This window comes from Triticum urartu, chromosome 3 (genome assembly GCF_003073215.2).
Source record: "Triticum urartu cultivar G1812 chromosome 3, Tu2.1, whole genome shotgun sequence".
In the NCBI taxonomy this organism is placed as follows: domain Eukaryota; kingdom Viridiplantae; phylum Streptophyta; class Magnoliopsida; order Poales; family Poaceae; genus Triticum; species Triticum urartu.
The window spans coordinates 555,449,568-555,472,228 of NC_053024.1; the positions used below are offsets into that span (position 1 = coordinate 555,449,568).

General features: G+C 43.7%; 3 protein-coding genes across 4 annotated transcripts; 1 reads left to right on the plus strand and 2 right to left on the minus strand.

Moving 5' to 3' along the window:
- Positions 1-3,695: 3,695 nt before the first annotated feature.
- Positions 3,696-5,360, minus strand: LOC125548691 (transcription factor BHLH148-like). Its single transcript, XM_048712245.1, has 3 exons — positions 4,809-5,360; positions 4,420-4,719; positions 3,696-3,969 (listed from the first exon to the last, which is right to left on the minus strand). The coding sequence occupies exons 1-3, from the start codon at positions 5,232-5,234 to the stop codon at positions 3,844-3,846; spliced, it is 852 nt and encodes a 283-aa protein (XP_048568202.1). The 5' UTR covers positions 5,235-5,360; the 3' UTR covers positions 3,696-3,843.
- Positions 5,361-8,029: 2,669 nt separating this feature from the next.
- On the plus strand, positions 8,030-8,769 carry LOC125544966 (photosystem II reaction center W protein, chloroplastic-like). Its single transcript, XM_048708780.1, has 2 exons — positions 8,030-8,240; positions 8,335-8,769. The coding sequence occupies exons 1-2, from the start codon at positions 8,168-8,170 to the stop codon at positions 8,655-8,657; spliced, it is 396 nt and encodes a 131-aa protein (XP_048564737.1). The 5' UTR covers positions 8,030-8,167; the 3' UTR covers positions 8,658-8,769.
- Positions 8,770-8,873: 104 nt separating this feature from the next.
- LOC125544965 (alpha-mannosidase I MNS4) lies at positions 8,874-18,889 on the minus strand. Of its 2 annotated transcripts, none has more exons than XM_048708779.1 (17): positions 18,648-18,889; positions 15,906-16,025; positions 15,721-15,813; positions 15,080-15,166; positions 14,048-14,138; positions 13,493-13,548; positions 13,040-13,112; positions 12,822-12,931; positions 12,428-12,478; positions 12,110-12,198; positions 11,736-11,817; positions 11,540-11,653; positions 11,258-11,337; positions 10,880-11,015; positions 10,306-10,376; positions 10,003-10,219; positions 8,874-9,513 (listed from the first exon to the last, which is right to left on the minus strand). In XM_048708779.1, the coding sequence occupies exons 1-17, from the start codon at positions 18,798-18,800 to the stop codon at positions 9,115-9,117; spliced, it is 2,022 nt and encodes a 673-aa protein (XP_048564736.1). In that variant the 5' UTR covers positions 18,801-18,889; the 3' UTR covers positions 8,874-9,114. The 2 variants fall into 2 exon arrangements, with proteins under 2 accessions (XP_048564736.1, XP_048564735.1); XM_048708778.1 differs by lacking the exon at positions 8,874-9,513 and adding an exon at positions 9,562-9,816 and having other exon boundaries at positions 18,648-18,886.
- Between the last annotated feature and the right edge of the window lie 3,772 nt (positions 18,890-22,661).

Below are 22,661 nucleotides of genomic sequence, written 5' to 3' on the forward strand. Positions count from 1 at the left end.
CCGAGGTGGCGCCGCAAGTGGCTCTGTTTCGGACCAACACTTAGACAAGCACTGGCCCGGGGGGGTTAAAATAAAGATGACCCTTGGGCTGGCCTAACCCAAGGGAAAAAGGCTAGGTGGCGAATGGTAAAACCAAGGTTGGGCCTTGCTGGAGGAGTTTTATTCAAAGCGAACTGTCAAGGGGTTCCCATTATAACCCAACCGCGTAAGGAACGCAAAATCCGGGAACATAACACCGATATGACGGAAACTAGGGCGGCAAGAGTGGAACAAAACACCAGGCATAAGGTCGAGCCTTCCACCCTTTACCAAGTATATAGATGCATTAATTAAATAAGATATATTGTGATATCCCAACAAGTAAACATGTTCCAACAAGGAACAACATCTCCATGTTCCAACAAGGAACAAACTTCAATATTCACCTGCAACTAACAACGCTATAAGAGGGGCTGAGCAAAGCGATAACATAGCCAAACAACGGTTTGCTAGGACAAGGTGGTTAGAGGCTTGGCTTAACAATATGGGAGGCATGATAAGCAAGTGGTAGGTATCGCAGCATAGGCATAGCAAAAGAGCGAGCATCTAGCAAGCAAAGATAGAAGTGATTTCGAGGGTATGATCATCTTGCCTGAAATCCCGCAAGGCAGAAGAACGAGTCCATGAAGAAGACAAACGGACGTAGTCGAACGGATCCTCACAAACGCGACGTTACCGGAACCAACCCGAAGAAGCAAACACCGGAAAGAAGCACACAACATAGTAAACAACCAACACATGAACATGGTATGATATGCGGGATGCGGTATGCGATGCATATGCATGATTTAACAAGGAATGATTGAACCTGGCCTCAACTTGGAAATTCAAGTGTGCCAATGGAAAGGTGAGATTAAATCGCTTGAAAACGATATAAATATCACCGGAATCGGAGTTACGGTTTGGAAATGGCGAGCAATTCAAATATGGCACCAGTCTGCGATATACAGCAAGTAGCCATCTAAATGCAACAAGTTGAACATGCTACAGCACTCAAACATGGCAACAAAATACATGGCAGGGATCCATTCATAAAGCTTAACAAAAGATGAACACTGAGCTACGGCCAATTCATCCATTAACAGGTTCAAACAAGCATGGCAAAAGAGCAATTGGTAAACAGATCTCAGACTTAGTGAAATTAACACAAGCCTGGAATTTCAGATCAGGTAGCACACTTTGGAGCAATAAAACTATATGCTACAGGGCCTGAACATGGCAAAGTAAAGCATGGCATGGAGCTACTCAAAGAGCTTAACAAAAGTCCCTTAGTGACCTTGAGCCAAAAGGGATCAGAAAATACAATTGCATGCATGTGAACATGGCAAAAACATAATCAGATCACAGACTTGGTGAAAAACTAGAGCATGCAAATCAGATATCAAGTAGGCATGTTTACGAGCTCGATGCACTCACTACAAAGTAAGGCATGACAATCTAAGTATACACCCATCAAGAATACACATCATACAAGCTAAACATGGCAATAACAATAGCATAGCATGCACGGATCAACTACAACATCCTCGGCAAAATCGCTAACAAGTAGACAATCTGCCCAGATTCACGAAATAGCAAAAGTAGAGCTCGATTGACTCAAGCTAGGGTACTCGATAATTGCAAACAAAGACATGGATGGATAGAGCACTACAAGATTAACAAAACATCTTTACTGATCATCCTCAAAAGAGGCACGAATCACTAGGAAACAATATGAACATATGGCATATTGAAATAAACAGATCAAGGACTTAGTGGAATTGCTAAGTCCCTGAAATCAGCATTAACGAATGCACCACTTTGCAAGCTTGTGCTAGTCACCACACACATCACAAAAAATACATGGGTTGCACCTCTGGAAAGATGGAAAAGCATATAACAAAACACATGTAGAGCTCAGGGGCATATCATGCACACATAAATCATGGCAAAAATGACAAATATCTAATTGGAGCAGCAGATCTGACAACTAACTCAAATAGCTCTCTTCCAACAGCATTTCGGGCATCAAGATGAACTCAAAAGAAAATGATGCAATGAGATGAAATGGTGTGCTCTCTGAGACGAACATTTCGATATGCTACACGCTCAAAACAGAGCTACGGATACAGAGATACGACATGATGAACAAGGGCATTTGAAACATGGAAAACTCGGGGACTTAGCGAAAATTACCACTCCGAGACAGATCTAGGGTTTTGACCTGGGTGCACGCAGATCGAGGCAGGGCCGGGCCTGCGCCGGAGTTAACGCCGGAGAGCAGGGGAGGCGGTGGCCGGCTCGAGGTCGAGGAGGAGGAGGCCGAGGTCGTCGGCCGGAGCTGGTGGCGGCGCTGGCGGCCCCCGCGGCGAGGTTGGGCGGCGGACGACGGACGGAGGCGGCCGGCTCGCGGTGGCCGGAGCTCGCGGCCGGCGAGGCGCGCGGCGTCGAGCGGAGGCACGGCGAAGATGCGGCGGGGCTGGAACGGTCCGGTGGCGGCGCGGGCGCCCCCAGGCGGCGGGGCAGGCGCGCGCAGATCCGGGCCCGGGCGGGCCTGCCTCGGGTCCGGCGGGCCGCGGGAGGCGGGGAGGAGAGAGAAAGGAGGCGGGGCTGAGGTGGCGCGAGGGGAGTGGCTGGCTGTGGCGGCGGAGTGACGTGGCACGCTGCCATTGGGCGGAGTGAGGTGGCCGGCGGACGCGTCCGGCGCGGACGGACATGTCCGGCGGCGCGAGGAAGGGGAAGGCTAGGGTTCATCCGCGAATTTCGGGAGGGGAGCACATATTTATAGGTAGAGGGAGCTAGGAGAGTCCAAATGAGGTGCGGTTTTCGGCCATGCGATCGTGATCGAACGATCGAGATGATGGAGGAGGTTTAGGTGGGTTTTGGGCCACTTTGGAAGGGTGTTGGGCTGCAACACACACGAGGCCTTTTCGATCCCTCGGTTAACCGTTGGAGTATCAAACGAAGTCCAAATGGTACGAAACTTGGCAGGCGGTCTACCGGTAGTAAACCAAGGCCGCAAGACAAGTCTCGGTCCAATCCAAAAATGTTTAATCCCCACACATGAAAGAAAGGTAGAAATGACCACCGGAGGAGAACGGAACGCCGGAATGCAAAACGGACAACGGGGAAAATGCTCGGATGCATGAGACAAACACGTATGCAAATGAAATGCACATGATGACATGATATGCAATGCATGACACGCAAGCAATGACAAGGCAACAACAGTGAATAACTGGAGGACACCTGGCACATCGGTCTCGGGGCGTTACACTGGCCAAAACTCGGGTCGGTCCGGGCTTCGGGTCGGGCCTAGCCAAGCCCGAGTCAAAAAACCTAGGCCCAAGCCCGACCCGGCCCAGCCATCAGGCCTGGTTTTTAGGCCCAAGCCCGGCCCGAACACATAAAAGCCCGATGGCTGATGAAGCCTAAAAACAATACATTTTGCATTTTGCCTCGGTCTTGGTGCAAAAGACAATACATTTTGCATTTGTGGAGTAACCAACTAGTCATCACATATATGAATGAGCCAACTTTCTATATTACTTGAAGAACCGAACCAATCAGTTCAGCTAGGCCGAACGCCCCGTCTAGTCGAATCTCATGCAATGACCAGAATGAAATCTCATGCAATGACCAATGAAATCTCATGCAGTGACCAAAGGGACCCACTGAGACGATGACCAAGTTAAAATCGTGGGGCAAAATCTCAAGTTGTACACCTCAATTGATTGTGAGAGCTTCACATCATAGGGAGCATATTGTGAATTAAAGGATGCTACATCTTTTCTTCTTTTTTTTGCGAATATATTTCTTACTGCATCAACTCACAACTTGAAAACTAAAATTGGAGCTACGCTTCACTGGATCCTTCAAGCGGCCGGGTTTGATTTCCTCAAGCTCTATCAAGGCATTTGTTATTCGCATGTCCACCTCAAACGAAGATACCTACACGAGCACGAGATAAACGGAGTTTAGCAAGTAGAGTAGTATATAATTAAATTTCGCATGATACTGAATCGAACCATGTTGACTCATTCTGACCGAAGAAGCAGTCAACCTGCGACTATGGCCCTGTTTGGTTCATAAATCCTAGGACTTTTTTTTAGTCCCAACTTATAAGTCTCAAGTCCCTATCTGTTTGGTTCCTGAGACTTATAAGTCTCAATAAAACCATATTACAACTATAAGTCCTTATAAGTCCCTCCTTAAGAATCTTATTTGATAAATCTCAAATGTCCACTTTAAATTCTTTATAAAGACTTATTTAAGTCCATAAACCAATAAGTCTCTAGAAACAAACAGCCTCTTCCTACTCCTACCCCGTTAACTCGGGCACTGATGGAGAGCAATTCGTCGAAAGAACTAAAGTCGGATTAGGCTTTCCGGCGCACGTACCGTTGACTCCACCGCGACCGCGACGTCCATGCACATGGCGCCGTCGCAGCACCACGACCGGATCGCCGTCACCCGCAGCTCCTGCATGGCTTTGAGCCGCCGGAGCACCGCCTCAAGCACGCCAGCCATAGAAGAACACACGCCCTCGCTGCGCACCTTGACCACCACACCGCCGCGGGACGCGCCGTCTGATTCTGACGATCTCACCAGCTCTGCATTCCGCGCGCCAAGCCGGCCCTTCCTCCCCTCCAGCTCCCTGATGTAGTCGACCGCCGCGGCGAGGACGAAGTTCTTGGCACCCTGCATACGAACGTGCAGAAGAGAAATGCTCGTGTCACTTCACTTGCGTTTGCAGTTCAGCGACCAATTGATGTGATCAACGTACGTACGTTTGGTGCCCGTCCCGGGGGCAGGAGGGCGCGGATGTCGGCGTAGCCCTGGCTGAGGCGCTCCCGCCGCAGCCGCTCCCGCATGATGTGCCGGAACGCCGAGCTGCGCGGCACCTGCGGCTCGATCGGCTCCTTCGCTGGCGGCGCCGCTCGTGCTCCAGAAGATGTCCCCTGGGGAGACGACTCAAGGCCATTGATGCGCCTCGGCCTCAGGTACTCGTGCATGCTCCGGTGGACGTTGGCTCTGCCCCGCGCGCGCTGCCGCCGGCCCGGGGACGCCAGCGACGACGTCGCCGTACTACGCCGCTGGTACGGCGCGAAGGCGCTGCCCTGGTGCGCCACCGCGGGCGGGGGCGAGAGGAGGCCCATCAGGCTCATCAGGCCGTCGTCGTCGTCCCGGTCGACGGAGAAGAACCACTCGTCCATGGCTCAAGGACCAAGTTCTCCCGGTGGCCTCTGGGTGCTCTGAATGCCGAGGCTATGCTTGCACGCATGCCGATGTTGCCGCTGTTGGTGGTGCCGCGATCGCGCGCGTGTCTGCGCTTGTATACGCGGGCGTCCAGGTGTGGCGGCACGACAAAAAAAAGACCGAGGAGGAGAAGAAAGGTCGTCACGCCCGCGGGTGGTTTGGTTTGACCGGGCACACTGTTTGAAGGCTGGCTGGCTGGCTGAAAAGTGAAAGCAGAAGCAGCACGGCTTCTCACTGCAGCACTGCGTGTCTGCGTCTGCATGGTGTGTACGGTCTACGGTGTACCTGTTTTTCATTTAGAAAGACGGCCGTACAGTACCCGCGCGTAGTCTGTATGCCATGCATATACGTACGATGGAAGGAGCTCGGTGTCCTCTGCTCCGAGGCAACATCAGAACAGAAAGCACCGATCGATGGTCAGATTCAGATAGAAGGATTGAAAACTTCTACTTGGCCCTCCTTTTGTTTCGGCGTGCGGTGTATACGCACGATGCGTGCGTTGATTGCTGGCCGTAATGCGGTTCTGGGAGAGATGGCCAGTAGTATCCCGGAAGCTGCAGCCTGCACAGAACAGCGGGATGGTTTCTTTCGATCGCATGCGCATGGTTTACATGCTCTATATGGAATGTCTATGCGCTCCGATTAAAGTTAAATACATTGAAGGTGACTCAACTTGTCCTGCATGTTCGGTTTGATGTTTAAAGTTGTAAAATACATAAAATAAGTGTTTGAACTTGCCCGGCCGTGCAAATAGGGTGCCTCCTTCTATATCCGCCCGTACATCTAACCCGCGTGGCATGCCAGCATGGCAGTGACCCACCTGTCAGTTGCTGAGAGCAGGGACAGTGTTGGGTACTCCGTGCGTGAGGATTTTTTTAGCGGAAACCCCCCTCATGAAAAAAGACCTCAAACACAGTGTATGGTGGTGAGAAATAACATGAAAAATTCATAATGTAGGGGTTTCGAACCTGACACTTCCTGATCAACTACGACTCGGTCTGCCCACTTGGCCAAAATATGCCATGCGTTCACCTCTTAGATAGAAAGCTTTGTAGACGCTTTCCACATATCGCTCTGCAAATTTCCTAATGTGTTATCTATCGGGTTTTTTAAAAGATCATGTGTAGTTTTGTTGCACGTACTTTGAAGAGCTAGACATGAATTTTTTTCAACAATTTATGGGGATTGAAATAGTTTAACCTATATTAGAAATTGTTGTCTAAATATATGATTCTGGACCACAAGGCACACACACTATTGTTTATCTTTATTGTATTTCTATTGTTAACAAATTAAAATACCTAATTATTATGGAGTATTCAGCATGCATTAAAAAGTATTGTGTTAAAAAATTTAATACAAATATTCAAAATGCTATAGAATGATTCTTAATACAAATTGAACTCTTTTTAATACAAATTTCCAATTGTTTAATGCAAGACGAACATTTTTTTCAAAAACACGCTATAATTTTTTAGTACACGTGAAACATCCTCCAAAAACATGTTGAACAGTTTTAAAACACACTAACAGTTTCTTCAGTTATGGCAATTGTAATTTTTCTTACATTATTTTTTTGAATGGTAAAATAATATGAAAATAAAAATAAATAACTTGAAAAATCAAAATAAAAATTGTGCGGCCCATAGAAGCGCCATCTAAATAAAAGTTGCTTGAAGACGTACATAGCAACCAAAGAGGACTTTTGAAGCACGGTGGCCACTGAGCATGTTTTATTAAAGGCTAGAAACTGGCACTTAAAGGTTTAAAAAAGAATTGATTGTTTTCACACTCAAAATTTATGCATGTGCTCTAAGTGACATTCAAATTTTGTTTCACAATTATGCTATATTATACCCTGCAAAAAAGACAAAGACCCGGTAACAAAAAACAAGATGATTTTTGCATTTATTTGTATTTTCTACCTCTCACATACAAGCGCAAATTTTGATGAAAATTCATACACATATATTACCCTTCTATGTGTGCATGTACGAAGAATTTCAGAATTTTTTTAGCTATAAAAATCCATTTCTTTGAACTTTGAAAAAAAAAGGACACAGTATGCCTATGGTCCAAAGTTACTTTTTGCATATCAATGCAATATATGGTGTTCATTCGACCGATGTTAGATATGTTTGATCAAATTGAACGGATGTTTGGTTCAAGCCACACCGTAGACAAGATTCCTTTTGTGAAAAAGTAAACTCGGCATGCCATACGCACAAAAATGTGACAATATTTTCTTAGGCAATCTGAAGTGTTGCTAAGAGTTTGTGAACCTAAAGTTAGACAAGTTTAGCAAAATTTGAGTGGCAAACTATGACAAAATTAGCCAAACCAAACAGGCCCGTAGTTTAAGAGTTCAATGACCGTCTAAAAGAAGTTGAGCAAGTTGGGTAGCCCATAAGCTGGATTATGGCATGCATAGGAAAATACTGTGTATGTAGGTTTTATATAATAGGTCGAAATGAAACAAGTGGGGCCAAAACTTCCCATAGCCGGGCTAGAGAATTAGCATCGGGACAGCATGCGATTAATTAATCAATATGGCAAAAATTCCTACAACATGCGATTTCTCCTCTCGAAATACCAGTACCACTCAGCCAAACTAGAGTCGCTGTGCAGACGTCCACTTATTTCCACCGGAGAATCTGCGGGTCCACGCGGCAAGCTCTGATTGGCCACGACAGGATAGCCAATCTCCCGCCTCACCCAATCCTGGTGGTGCCAAGCGATCCGCGGCCCCGCTTATTGTCGATATTTTCACACGTCGCCTTATTAAGGATACACCGTGCGGACCAGCACACGCTAGCCAAGCAAGACCCGAGCAAGCCACACTCTCCAGCACCAGCAGGCCGGCGGCAAGCAGCGCAAGCACAACAACCAAATGGCCACCATCAGCGCCGCCGCGGCGACCACCGTCGTCGCCCGTGCCGCCATCGCCAGGCCGCAGGCCCTAGGTACGTAGCGCTACGTGCCGCTGCGCGTGTGTGTGTTCCATGTGCAGCGTTCGCAGCCCAAGCCTGAGCTGAGCTGAGCCGATTAACCGTGCAGGTCTGCCCCAGCTGAGGACGAGGAGCGAGAGGGTGAGGTGCAGCTACTCCAAGGACGCCAAGGAGGCGACCCCTGCCGCCGCCGTCCGCGGGGCTGGCGCGTCCCTGCTCGCCGCGGCGGGCGCGGTGACCGCGTCCGCGGGGCCGGCGCTGGCGCTGGTCGACGAGCGGATGTCGACGGAGGGCACCGGGCTGAGCCTGGGGCTGAGCAACAACCTGCTGGGGTGGATCCTCCTGGGCGTCTTCGGCCTCATCTGGTCGCTCTACACCGTATACACCTCCGGCCTCGACGAGGACGAGGAGTCCGGCGGCCTCTCGCTCTAAGCTACACATAGTTTCCTCGTCGTCTCATGTAATCCGCTCGCGAGCATCGCCATGATCGGTGTAATGTAATTCCAGAGATGGATATTTGTATCTAAGCGTTTCCATTCTGAGATGTTTCGCCGTCAGATGGTTTGCTCGCCCCGCCTTGAAGACTGTGTCTCGCGACTTGGATGAATAATAAAAACATCCAAGGAAAATTTCACGCACGCACAGATAGGTCCAAGTTCTCAGTAAAATTGCTGATCTGTGATGGTATGTGCCATTTTGGCCATATAGTTCCTTTGCTTCTAGTGTACATAACTTTACATCAGCTATTTGATCAAACCCATATAACAGAACATGTATCGGTTCGCTGCAACAGAATATTAACTTTTTGATCTACAACAAAATCTGTTGATGAATGTTGATTCTCAAGGTGCTCCAGGTTAGGTGTAAAAACTGGTGCCTACTCTAATGGTCAGCTGGTACTATCTTCAATATGATTGTCCTGAGTCACAATCTCTTCAGCAGTAACTTCTATCTGTTCAGAGATGCTTAAGGTGACCTCGGAAAAAATTTCAGTGTTTCCTTCGGACGAGCCACCAGTAGCATCAGTAACTTCTATTGGCTCAGAATCGCCAGTTACCACAATATTTTCAAGGTGCTGAGCTCTTGACCTGGTTTTCAAAGGCTCATCAGGTGGGCTTGTGGCTGGATGAGAGATCAATATTACAGAACTCGATTGAATCTGGACACTGGATTGGTCCACATAAGATTCATCGGGGTGCTCATGACTTCTAGAATTCTGCGTGTTATCCTCTTCGCCATGGTATGATATGCCAAGTTTCTGTGCATGACTCAATCCTGGACAAACTCCCTAGCAAAAAGATGTATCGCAGTCAGAAAAGAAAAACACACCTTCAACTTCAAACCAACGTATATACTAGATCGAAGTGACAAAAGATCTTAAAAGATCCGCTTGGTAAGTGTGGTATTCCTGTACAATAGCACAAGCACCATAATAAACCATAAAATAAGGCCGTCCATCTTTAGTTCTTACATATTGAACACTCGAACGCAACATCAGATTGACACGGAAACCATGCATGGCATTCGAAGTCCACTCCTAAACTACTCAGATAAAATATACATTCCACTGTTCAATCTCATCTTTCCTCACCTAGTGAAGGACCGGTAACAACAAGTGGAAAGTTAATAACACAATTAAATATGCTCCATGCAAACAGTTAATATATCATTAAAGCAGATTCAATTTAAACAACATGTTCCATTATCGTCCATTTTCTTTCTGCAAGGCAGAGAAGGTGCCTAAAGAAAAGTTAATCAGAAATGCAGTAGAGCATACCTTGATGTAACCTCTTGTTGTGAACAAAACATTGGACAATGAATTTTGACTGGAAACAGTCCGTCTTTCATCAAACTGGGCACAGTTAGCACTTTGCTGTATACTGGAACCATCACCACTGCCGTAGCCACGGTCTCCAAAATGAAGACAATGCTCATCTACCAAGGTTATTTCGGGAGTAGCAGGTAACAAATGGCCTTCTGTGCTGAATATGTATCTGCAGAGTCAATGATACATGGTAAGTTGGAATGTTACATCTGAATAAGCAACTGAACTCAATAACTCCACAGAAGTCGTACTTACTTATATGGCCCATTTTCAACAATGTTATCAGGGCCTACAGCTAAATCAAAAAGAAGCCAGAGATATTTTACCTGCAATGTGTTCGTAGTTAGATTTAACTGGTACAGACATGAAATGACTGTTTTTTTAATTCATGTCAAGCATTCATACATATTATGATTCGGGAGAAGGGCTCGAGGAAATATAATGTGCACATAAATTTTAGGAGACACAAAGTAGATGATTATATTTCGTAGTTCGCCAGATCTAATCATAAATGTTAGGGTCCAGAGAAGAGATTGTTTTAAAGTTTATGGTTCACTCTCGTGTTAGTAGACTAAGATACCCTACAAGAAAAATGACTAAATGTTTAGAACTGGTGAAGAAATATAAGAGCGTTTAGATCACTAAAGTAGTGATCTAAACGCTCTTATATTTCTTTACGGAGGAAGTACTAAGTAGTTACCCATACACATGCTAATCTCATTTCTAACAAACTGATCTAGGTGATGTGCGGTGCTGGTCCACGAAAAAAATCATGCCAGCATTTTATTGGCAAAGAATATATTGCATATTTTGATATAAAATTACTTGCCGTTTCTGCAAGGAAAAAACTCTCCATGTGGTCATCCTGCTTGTGGGTTTCCACATCTGAAATGTGGCAGTAGCCGCAAGGACATTTAGCAGCATATTGAAGGCTTGCTAGTATATCCCTTCCAACATCAAGGTACCTGCAAATTTTTCATGGTAACGAAGTTATAGTTTTGCACTTAACTAAAAATCAACAGGTTCCCATCAATAATAGCGAAGGTGAACACTTCTTTTGTCCACATCAGCATCACATAAAAGAATCATACATGGAGAGCTTCACTCAGGTCTCATATGTCCCTTTAAGTGGTAAGAGCACTTGATTCTAAAAGATTGGTCTGTTTACACAAGAACAAACTATATCTTACTTGCAAAGAAAACACACCTATAATCTCTGGTAGCCTTGAATAGCCAATATGTGCTTTCAATCAACTCAGGCCGCAGCGGGTAGCTCCTTTGTCCGTTCTATGAAACATTGGAACATATCAAATGGTGAGAATAAGAAAGTGGTAAATACTCTCGTTACAGCAGTTTTGCTAGGACCATATTTGTCTTTTAGAATTGATAATTCCATTTGAAGTTCAAGGCTTGCGGTGTATCCGGCCAGATTGAGGACCAAAAATTATTAACCCATAAACGCATAAAATTTATTCGGTTATTCCATTACCTGAACAGTGGATGTAGCCAGATTAAACCCTTCTGGAGTGAACCCATATTTTTTCCAGACGCTAAAGAAGGCAGCATGTGTTCGAATGGCAGGATCTACATCTCCAGCTAAAACCTTAAATCTAAGTAGCATAAGCAATTATCTAAAATATGTGCTGCAGAGCTGGTATATGTTCTGTTATATGAAGAACCCAAACCTGAAGTCCTGGCCAGAATGCCTGCAGACTATTGAATAGTGGCCAAACAGTAGCACCAGAATTCATATTTACCTCAATATACCTAACATGGAATTTTGAAAATTAGACATCAAACTTGAACATTCAACAGGAAGCAGCTGAAAAACTTACAATAGCATGAAAACATAAACTATCTGACCGTATATGCTGAGCAAGAAAACATGATTGAACTTATGTAGTTGTACGTTACAGTTTCATCATGTTATAGAGATCAAATTCCAATTTTGACCTTTAAAAAATACAACCTTGCAAAATAACCAAATATCCTCAAACAATGACATGATACTGGGGCTTAACAGCGTTGAATATGATTTAAAAAGTAATAGCATTTTTACCAAGGATCATGGTGGAGGTAGTGCATGGCAGCCTTGTAAGCCTCTTGAAATACATACAAGTATTCTTCATCTCCGAACAATAAATATGCCTGTTGATACAAAATAATAACTGTTAAAATCTATGGTAGGGAAGTCAAGAAATAGATTAAGAGAGAACCAACTAGATGATGAGCAGGGTTTTGGTCAAGCTATAGAATAAACATGTATCAAGGATTATTCAAAAATATCTGGCACGCCTATCTTATTACATTCGATTGTACAATACTTTTTTCCAAAAAAATAATATCTATGTTCTACATTATTTAGAGTTTTGGACACCTTCAGAACATATTCGTAGAACGAGTCGATGCTTGTGCCGATTCCTGCATCCTGCATGATGGTAATGGTGAATCGTCTTCAGAAACTAAGAATGCAAAGGGAAAAAATTGGAAGTAATTATGTTGGTATTGTTAGCACGGCCCCCAGACAAGCAAAAGCGACGATACAACGCAGAACAAACATGTTTCCACTCCACTGGCATGACCAGTCATATCAATTTAATAAATAGACATAGTGAGTAGCATGGGACATGGTATTTATCCCAGACAGTGGTACATGCCTACACAAATACCATGAGCTAGCTTCTTGTACATCAAAGTGTTATACGGCAAGAGAGTGCAGAAAAATACATTTGGTGGCTCAAAAATTGTCATACGAGGATAACAATTAATACCTTTTGTGTCCATTCACCAGTAAAGACATTTATATGGGCACCGACAAGGTTGAGTTTCGACCTGCGTGCCCATATCCCACGCACTGAATTTTTTGCAACTTGCTCAAAAACTGCGATGGGAGTAGCAAATTTAACAAAGAATGATATAATGCACTAACAATAAGAAAGCGATACTACAAGATCAAAGCACAACACTGATTCATATTGCCAATACTGACCAGTGTTATTAGTCAACCGACTCAAGACACCGAACTCCAATGTCAAAGTGCCGCCACCAGCCGTCGATGTTATCTGGAGTAACATCCAGATGTCAACAGCAAATCTAATGTATGTTCATGTCCACTTAATAGCCAGGTAACTTGCTCGTGCTAGTTACAAGCATGAATACGAGAGATTAAGCAGGACATATGTGATGGTATTTATCGTCAAAAATTACTGAACATGAGTAGAGGTAATTCAAAAGTGATATAGAGGATTAGATGACACTGAGGTAATATGTTTAATGGTTACAAAATCAGTAGAATAACCATTCCAAAATTACTGAAGCAAAATGCATAAGAATTTTGGAACTCTCAGCAAATCTCAACATTATTGGTAATTAACATGTTTCTAGAGACGTTTCTCTTTGCAAAACTTTACAGCCAGCAAAAGGGAAGAAGAAAGAAGCTTGCCTTGCTTTCATCATCATCGACTCCATACAATAAATTAACAGATCCAAATGGAATACCTACAAGACAAATTGCACTAGTTAGGCAAACAATAGGAAATCAGAACACAATAAGAACTAAGAAACTTGAAAAGCCTTTTTGTTCAATCCATCATAAATGAGTGACCGAGAGATGCAAGGGGAAATTTCTTATCCAAACCAATTTGGTATACGTTTCTACCTGTGGCCATCGAAAGTGGCATTAAACACCAGTGATGCGGTGAAACCGGTTCAACAACAGCCAAACTCCAGTGGCAAATCCAGCATGTTGCCAAGTCACATATAAGATATTTTCCTTTTTATAAATTTGTGAAGTGTGTGCATGCTTGCATTATGAGTGTGCCGTCCATGCGTTTTCACATGTATGTGAGTGTGTATTGTTAAAATGAACATGATTTTCCTTGTAATTAGGTCTAGTACCACCACCCTGGCCGGTGAAAAATAGTCCAATGTCTGCTGTACTGATGGGATACATAACATATTCCATTACAAAAAGATACAAATAGACAAAGTAGTGAACCTGTAGGAGTGTCAAATGCAGGTAACAACCTCTGGGCCAAGTCAACGGACAAATGAAGTAACTGATCATCATAAGACTCGATCTCCATACCCTGTCAATGAATAGTTAATACTGGAATACTTGAGCCATATGCCCATATCTATGTTCAGCTTTTTTTGCAAAATAAAATACATTAAGTAAAATTTCAGTCATTCAAACTGATGCAGATATTTATTGGTAGATCGCAGCACTTGAAGCCATGCATGTGATGACAAGAGAAAGTTGTATATATACTTTCTCCACAAGGCATGTTTCACACACTGTCATGCTTCTTTGCGCTCCACCACTTAGAAATATGTATCCATTTATGGTCACACTTTTGTAGTTCAGACTGAGAAAGTTAAAGTGGAAGCATTACCTAACCTTCTTACATTTTTACTGGTTTCATATCGTATTGACTCTGCACACTTGATAGTTGAACAAATAAGGTGAACAGAGTTTAGTAGTAATGAGGCGTTCTTTGGTCACTTTCTCCTCTTTTTACAGTGGATTATTTTTCTTTTTAATGAAAACATTTTCTTCATTACATGGGGGTGCTTTTAGTGAAACGTGGCAAACTAAAGAAAAAACTGACACGTGACCACGCCTATTACTTAATGCATCACATTCAGCCATTGCAATATTACAAAATAATCTCAAACAAAAAACAGAAGTGTTGAAATTGGGATACAGATGGTCTAGAGGGACTAAAACTAAAATATTCCGCATGGTTATTCCCAAGTAATAAGTTACAGTTTGGTGTCAAAAGTAGGCATACATATTATCAATATGGTCTTGCAAATTTCAGTTCAAAAAAATGGTCTTACGTTAGTAGCTTTGTTTTGCACCACAGCTGCTGCTTCAGTAAGATTTTTATGCTGTACTAAAGTATATATTATAGTTTCTATCTATAAGTGTATACTTTTTCATGTCATACTAAAAGTGATGTTATCAGGAAATAGGTAAGAACATAAACAGTCACAGCAAAGATGAGATAGGATCAAGCAGACATACAGTGGCATAGTCACTGGCAATCAGGTGAGCTGATAACAGACCCCCAAGTATACGTATATTGGTTTCAAAAACTGAGACAGTTTTGTTCTGCATGCACAGAGGAAACATGATTACTCAAATGGCGTGAGTTCTAAACAACAATCAAGTGTTAAATAACAGACTCATAAATGCCATAAGGAAGAAACATTCTGATTTGTACACGCTGAAATTCAGACGAAAAAACAAGTACGCTAAGTAGAAGTAGAACAGTCAAATATAACGAATTAATGGGGTACCTACATAATAGATGGTATGTTTTTCATAATCAAATTGCAATGCCCCAAAAAGGGCATGCTACTTCACAGCACACTGATATGTTTTACATAATCAGAATGCAAGGCTCCAAAAAGGGTATTGCTACTTCATGTCATCATTTGCGAAGTAGATCAACAAATTCATTGAGATAATAATAATTTGGTCAGCAAGCAGTTGATCATTTTGCTGCCCAGCAGAAATTAAGATATGAGAGTACTTCATTTTCTTTGCTATTTACTGGATGCATTTTCTTAACTCGGAAACTAACAAGCAAAGGATAAAATGCATTTCGTTAGATCTGTAATTAGTGAAACCAGATTCACTAAATGTCACTCATGTTTACTTACGATATCAAAGCGGACGTTCTTACCAACCCACTCCACACCAGCAGCAAATCTCTCCTTATCACCTAGTAAAGCCAGAGTATCCAAAGAATCGATCTGTTCAACAATGTTTGTTCGTGATTAATGATAATCCACTAAAGTAACAGATGTTTGCAAAAATACTGAGGAACCAGTTTGCTAGTTCTTACAAGAGTAAGTGCATAACCACCAAGGGAGTCTTCCCCTTGACAACTCAACGGTCGCAACTCATCAAGTGGAAAAGCATGTTGCATGTACCCATCAAATGCATGATAAAACATATCTTTCACCTGCATAAAAATATATACTTCTGTCTGTTAGCATTTCAACAAAGTTTAGGTCAATACAGGGCATTAAAAAATATGCTAGCTTGTTCTTATCTATACCACCCAAACGGGCAGATCCAATTCATCACAGCCATCAAACCATGTCAATCCAACAACCTAGATTGCTCCAATGGTGAGCTTTCAACACGTTTAGCGCACAAATAATATTATACCAAATATCAACGCATGTGCTAAACTGCTAATCACACAATTAACACCTAACTATATACTACCTATTAGTATTAATGTGCAATTAATTTTCTCCTAATATCAACATGCATTGCACGTGGACATTTACTAGTGCCATTTAGAGACTCTTGAGCTATTGCCACTACTGCCGGCCAAGGTAAGATACTGTTAAAAACATGATCGGTTAACAAGTAAATACGCGATGTTATCTTGGTTGAGTACAAGAGTAAGACATATACTTGGAATCCTGGATAAATCAGATAACTGAACTGGCCTAAGCTGCAACTCGTAAAAAATGAGCTATAACTTGGATTATACCCCATATCCTGCCATTGGGAACATCATCAGAATGTGCCTCGCACAAGGCACAAAAAATTCAGAGCCTTACCCCAGAAATGCTTCATTACAAGATAAATTTAAGAAGGAATGGAAAAAAGAAAGTGAAGTCTTTTTCTCAAAACAAGGCAACCTCAAAAGCACCAGAAGGCCCGAAAATGGAGTGGTCCAGTGAAATTCATAAAATGATCCCGTCCAGTAAAATTCAACGGACATGCTCACAAGAGTGCCTTTGTAATTTGTAATTGGGATAGGGTGTAGGGACAGTTGCTTCAAGTCCCAAACGGTACCTCTGATGACACAATCTTTATAACTAATAACATGTGCCAGCGTGTCTCAGGAATGCCAAATCCAAAACTGAGCTGTGGTCTTTTTTTTCACTCAACTCTATATCTATATCTATATCTATATCTATACCTACTAATAAAGGGAGGTGATATTCTTGGTTTGGTACCAAATTTTCTTACACTTATTTGTCCGCCATACTGGTTTCGTCCGCTTTCATTTTCTATTTTTGTTTCGTCCGCTTGCTTCGCCATATACGTGCACGTCGATCTATCCCCAGCTGGCCCCTGGGCCGCGCGCAGTTTTCACATCGACCGAGTTGGTAGCTGGGACAGCACGGAAGTAGCAAAAAAATCGTTGCGGGTGGGGTTCGAACTCACGAACTTGCTTCCTATCTTAACCGCTGCAGCTACCTGAGCCAGCTAATGCTCGTGGTAGAGAGTTGGTTCGTTATAAAATTAAATAATACCACCTCGCTCCTGTACACAAAACTTCACCAATTTATATACATCGATGAGTTACCTCAACATCAGCAAGCCACCTAGATAAGAGGGTAAAGTGTGGCTCATTTATTCTAGGAACAAAGGAAAAGGAAAGAAAGAAAGACCCGATGGAGAAATTAACTCCACAAATTGTGATGCCCAATGAAGTCCACAAATTGTGATGCGTGGCTGCATAGGCCAATGAAAGAAAAGAAATAAAGACCCGATGGTGAAATAGAAAAGAAAGAAAGACCTGATGGAGAAATTAACTCCAAAATTGTAATGTGTGGCTGCACATTGCCAATAAAAACACCAGATGAAGAAATTAACTCCACAAATTGTGATGTGTGGCTGCACGTGCCAATAAAAATAAAAAGACCCGATGAAGAAATTAGCTCCACAAATTGTGATACGTGGTTGCACATGCCAATAAAAAAAGATAAAGACCTGATAATGGCCACAACATTGTGGGAAGGTCTCAGTGGACATGCAATTAATATATGCGTCGTCAATATACATTTCTGCTAGACCTCGGCGTGCACGCTCCAGCTAGCGTCGGGTGTCACCATTCGGATGTTGTCGTGTTGTGCTGATGGACGTTTTGGTGGCGCCGTTCGAATGTTGTCATGCTGCGCTGATGGACATTTTGAAAGACGCGCCAATTTATATCTCCCGGTGCATTGCACGGGCACGTTTGCTAGTAGGCTTAAATAGCAGACATGCTCACAATCGAACAATGATCTTGAGTGGGGGGAGGGGGGGGGGGGGGGGGGGGGGGGGGGGGGTGTATGGATCTTTCACTAAAGGTGCCAGCAATACCCATGAATCCAAAAAAATGTGCGCTGACAGGAACACTAACAGTGCCTTATGGCATCTCACATCAGGCATGAAAAGACCGAAAGTGATGGTTATATGATACATCTCCCAAATGTGGTGGTTTCATGTGGTTTACTCCGCCCCAGGTAGTGAACTCTTGAAAGTTGATTCCTACAACACACGTTCTCCTGGAACAAACAGTGGGTGCGACGGAAGCCAGGAATCTAACAATTTTTCCAGGAAGAAACTGTGGGATGCGGCAAAAGCCATGAATCTAAAAATTTAATTAACCAAACCAAGTGATCAATCCGGGGAGCCTAACACCAGATTACCAAACCAGCTAGCAATCGAACTGAAGCAAACGACACCGTTCAGCAAGCCGCAGGGAGCCGAACTGTAATGGAATCACGGAACTAGCTATACTAAGCTAGGACGGGCTGCGGCTAGGAGCGGCGGATCTGAGGGAGGGGCGGGGTACCTCGTCGCGAAGCAGGCGCGCCTCGGAAGGCGTGACGCCGTCTGCGACGGCGGCGCCAGGGAGCAGAGCGGCCGCGAGGATGGCGGCGGAGAGGCAGAGGAGGGGGGAGGCGCGGCCTTGGCGCCGCAGCCGCAGCCGCATCGGCTGCATCATGTTCGAGTTTGGGGACGGGCCCGAGAGACGAGGGGGAGCCCGGGAGGAGGGAGATAGGACTGCCAGTGCCAGGACAGGGTACTCCGTCTCCAGGAGACGTGTTTTTTTTTAAGATACGAGGAGACGTGTTCTGAAAAAAGAAAAACATACCACCGTGCTATGCATATTGATATTTGGCAGAATATTAATTGCATCTTGATATTAGATAGAATATCCTAAAAAAGATATAGAATATCCTAAAAAATATTAGATAGAATATTAATTATATGTTAATTATGTGATTAGCGCTGGGCTTGGGAGGCCGAGTGATTTCTCCAGTCAGATTTGTTTATGCGAGCCATTTTTTTTGGTCGAGAGCATGACGTGGCGGCCAAGATCGTCTGGGACTATTAAGTGTGTTATGATGTAGGTTATTTGCTTGGTTGGCCTACAAGAACCACTGTTGGATTTCTGACAGGATGCCCCGACGTGGATTACCGCATCAAGACATGTGCCCTCTCTATTTCAAATGTCAAAAATCATCGATCATTTGCTAGTAGTCTGCGTCTTTGCACGTGTCGTTTGGCACCCAGCTGTGACTGCCCAGAGACACACGAAATGGTCCACTCTAGAGACAGATCGTCTTCTACATGGGTGTGTTTCATTATGATCACCGCTTCAAGGAAAGACCTACGTACTCTTTTGTGTTGCTGTTTGAGTTGGAAAATGTGAAACACCGCAATGCAAATCGTATTCGGCAATGCATCTCCCCCATCCGTTGAAGTTGTCTTGGGAAGGATTATGGAGAAGGGGAAGACTTGGCAAGTTGCAGGATTATTTCATGGAGACATCTCATGTTTCTTCCAAGATTTGCTTAGGTGAAGGTCTAGGAGTGGTCGTTGTATCTCAAACTCTAAGCCAGTAGTATAGACCAGTGGACGGTTTTCCGAGCCTTTATTCTATGAACATATAATATGTATGTTTGTGCTTATTTTAGAAAAAATATTTGCACCTATATTAATATTTGGTATGATATTAATTGCATTCTAAATATATTGAGTGTTTGTTTTTGGAGCAGTCTAGATCGTCTGATTGACATGGTTGGATGAATGGGATTAGTTGAATCTAGCCCTTCGAGCTTTTTCATATTGGTATATAGATATAAATACTATGATAGTGTTGTTTTCATTTTTCCAGTTTTTTGGTTAAGTAATTTCATAAGAAATTTGTAGGACTTCATTCCTCGTGATTTTTCATGTAGGAGTTCTTTCGGTTTGTAGGGCCTAAAACTATAGAAATTTCTTTTGTAGCGATCTACTTCACTTTGAACACGGTTTGTAGTGCTATTTTGAACCCTAAAAGGGAATAGTTTGAAGTCCATATCAATATCCTAACTCAACGATTTAACAGTGTAGTAGGTAGCACATGAATTATTGTCGTATAGTGACATTTTGTCCTCCCCAGCCCTCGCCCAAAGATCTAGTTCATGTTATAGTACATCTGGCACTAAGGAATGATACCATCTTCCATGAAGGGAAGTCCCCAGTCAATAACTTTTGTGATTTCTCTAAGCAGCCGGGGTATGGACTTCAGATGTCGTGGACTAGCAAGAGCTCATAGAAAAAACATGGTGTGGACAATCTCCTTGTTGAACAAGGATGCACGGAAATTCAGTGAAGCATTGGTTACATCTCTGGCAGGCTAGCCAGAGTTGATTATGGATGCTTCGTTCCTCATCTCGGGAGTAGCAAGTGAGTGATTGTTATACATAATTTGCCCCCCCCCCTCCGGGGGGGTTGGGGGTTGTCTTCTCAGAAGGTCCCCCAAGTCCGCGTTGATGCTTGAGAAGGCTAGTATCCTTGCACGCCTATAAGATATTAGACTCCTACAAGATGGATTTCCATGTCGGCTATGGTGGAATTATATTGCGCCTCTATTGTAGTTGTATTACAGTAAAAGGTTGTTGGCCGATTGTTCAAACACTTCTTCAAATAAATGATGGCTGCCTTTTTATGGCTTATTCTTGATTATCAGCTTTTGAAGTTGTGAAAGGGAGTGCAACAAGGTAGGTCGCGAGCTTCTTCAGCTACGAGGAACATTCACCTGAGGGTTTGACGGTTGGCTGCATTGACATACAACTTTTAGCTTATTTCAGATGGCTACGAGGATATTATGATCGGTTAATAAAGCTCTCTCATTACTCACAGAAAAATACAATAAGCAAAGAAAGGATTCAATCATAGGCGAGCCAAGAGACAATAAATTACTCCACACCCATTGTCTATAAGCTAGTCCAAAGCTATGTCATAATCTTGTCATGATACATTCATACATAAGCAACACAATGCAACATATACCTATTGTAGTGGAATTTCATTGTACACTTATGCTTCACATCATACTGTGTCATCCCCTCATGACCTCATTGACCATTTGTTTCAGAATAGCACCGTAGAAGGGGTGTTATCATAATCTCCAGAATCTGGATAACCATAGAAAATGCTTAGAACAATGCTAGCACAAAGTCACATACGGTTATTGGGTTCAGTTGAACCCAACAAATTCAGAAACCGAGTACATGTCACTATTGATTAATGGATTCACACATAGTTTAATGGAGTTGATCCTTGCAATACTCGCTCCAAACTTCACTCGTGGAAGTACCATGACTTGCACCCGAGATAATGTTCGTACAGAAACCAAAAGTCTACTAGATATAACAAAAAACAAGGAAAGGGGGAAAGAGCTTGGCCATTTGTTGGCGCTGGCGCCATGAACCCATGAGGGTATTCTCGACCACTGCTATCTCACATGTCGCTTGTGGGGCGGTTACCTTGTTATAGGCTTGTAAATTCTGTAAAAGATATTATTTTCTTGAATTTTGGAAAATGTTTACCTTCGTCTCTTTAACTGATTTTGGTATGATCCTTCGTTGATGTGGTGCCTACTTGGTGCCTACTTTGCTTTCTTATTTGCAAAGGCGAAGAAGCCAATTTTTTGCCAACTACTACATAAATACATGGCACTTTATCAATATGCGGTCCTAAGCAAGAGGTAAAATGTGTTTCGGGAGTATTGCACAAAATTCTAATTTATAGGCTTCTTTCAATTGTCTAAAATGGAAAACACAGGGATAAGAAAACGCACAGTCCAAATGTCACCTACAGATTAGAATCCTCTAAATTTCAAATGGATTATTTTTCAGAGAAAAATTATATGAAATTATTTCCATCCTATGTACCCTAAAAGAGTGAAAGAATATGACATCACTGTTGGGGAACGCGGTATTTCAAAAAAATCCTACGACCACGCAAGATCTATCTAGGAGATGCATAGCAACGAGAGGGGAGAGTGTCTACGTACCCTCGTAGACCGAAAGCGGAAGCGTTGAGTAACGCGGTTGATGTAGTCGAATGTCTTCGCGATCCAACCGATCAAGTACCGAACGCACGTCACCTCCGTGATCTGCACATGTTCAGCTCGGTGACGTCCCTCAAACTCTAGATCTAGCTGAGGCCGAGGGAGAGTTTCGTCAGCACGACGACGTGTTGACGGTGATGATGAAGTTACCGACGCAGGGCTTCGCCTAAGCACTACGACAATATGACCAAGGTGGAAATCTATGGAGGGGGGCACCGCACACGGCTAAGAAATCAACTTGTGTGTCTATGGGGTGCCCCCTCCCCCGTATATAAAGGAGAGGAGGAGGGGGCCGGTCGGCCTCAAGGGGTGCGCCCCAAGGGGGGGAATCCTACTCCTACTAGGAGTAGGTTCCCCCTTTCCTAGTCCAACAAGGGGGGAGGAAAGAGGAAGGGGAGAGAAGGAAGGAGGGGGGCGCCACCCCCTCCCCTTGTCCAATTCGGACTGGGGGGCGCCACCTCC

What these genes read in the sequence shown, in the direction of transcription:
- LOC125544966 (XM_048708780.1), top strand. Translation starts at nt 8,168, where the DNA reads ATGGCCACCATCAGCGCCGCCGCGGCGACCACCGTCGTCGCCCGTGCC. An exon ending in CGCCAGGCCGCAGGCCCTAG is followed by an intron (nt 8,241 to 8,334) that starts GTACGTAGCGCT and finishes TTAACCGTGCAG; the next exon opens with GTCTGCCCCAGCTGAGGACG.
- LOC125544965 (XM_048708779.1), bottom strand. Translation starts at nt 18,800, where the DNA reads ATGATGCAGCCGATGCGGCTGCGGCTGCGGCGCCAAGGCCGCGCCTCC. An exon ending in CTGGTGAATGGACACAAAAG is followed by an intron (nt 12,479 to 12,821) that starts GTATTAATTGTT and finishes ACCATCATGCAG; the next exon opens with GATGCAGGAATCGGCACAAG. An exon ending in GTTTTTTCCTTGCAGAAACG is followed by an intron (nt 10,377 to 10,879) that starts GCAAGTAATTTT and finishes AACACATTGCAG; the next exon opens with GTAAAATATCTCTGGCTTCT.
- LOC125548691 (XM_048712245.1), bottom strand. Translation starts at nt 5,234, where the DNA reads ATGGACGAGTGGTTCTTCTCCGTCGACCGGGACGACGACGACGGCCTG. An exon ending in CCCCGGGACGGGCACCAAAC is followed by an intron (nt 4,720 to 4,808) that starts GTACGTACGTTG and finishes GTTCGTATGCAG; the next exon opens with GGTGCCAAGAACTTCGTCCT. An exon ending in CGGTCGCGGTGGAGTCAACG is followed by an intron (nt 3,970 to 4,419) that starts GTACGTGCGCCG and finishes GTGCTCGTGTAG; the next exon opens with GTATCTTCGTTTGAGGTGGA.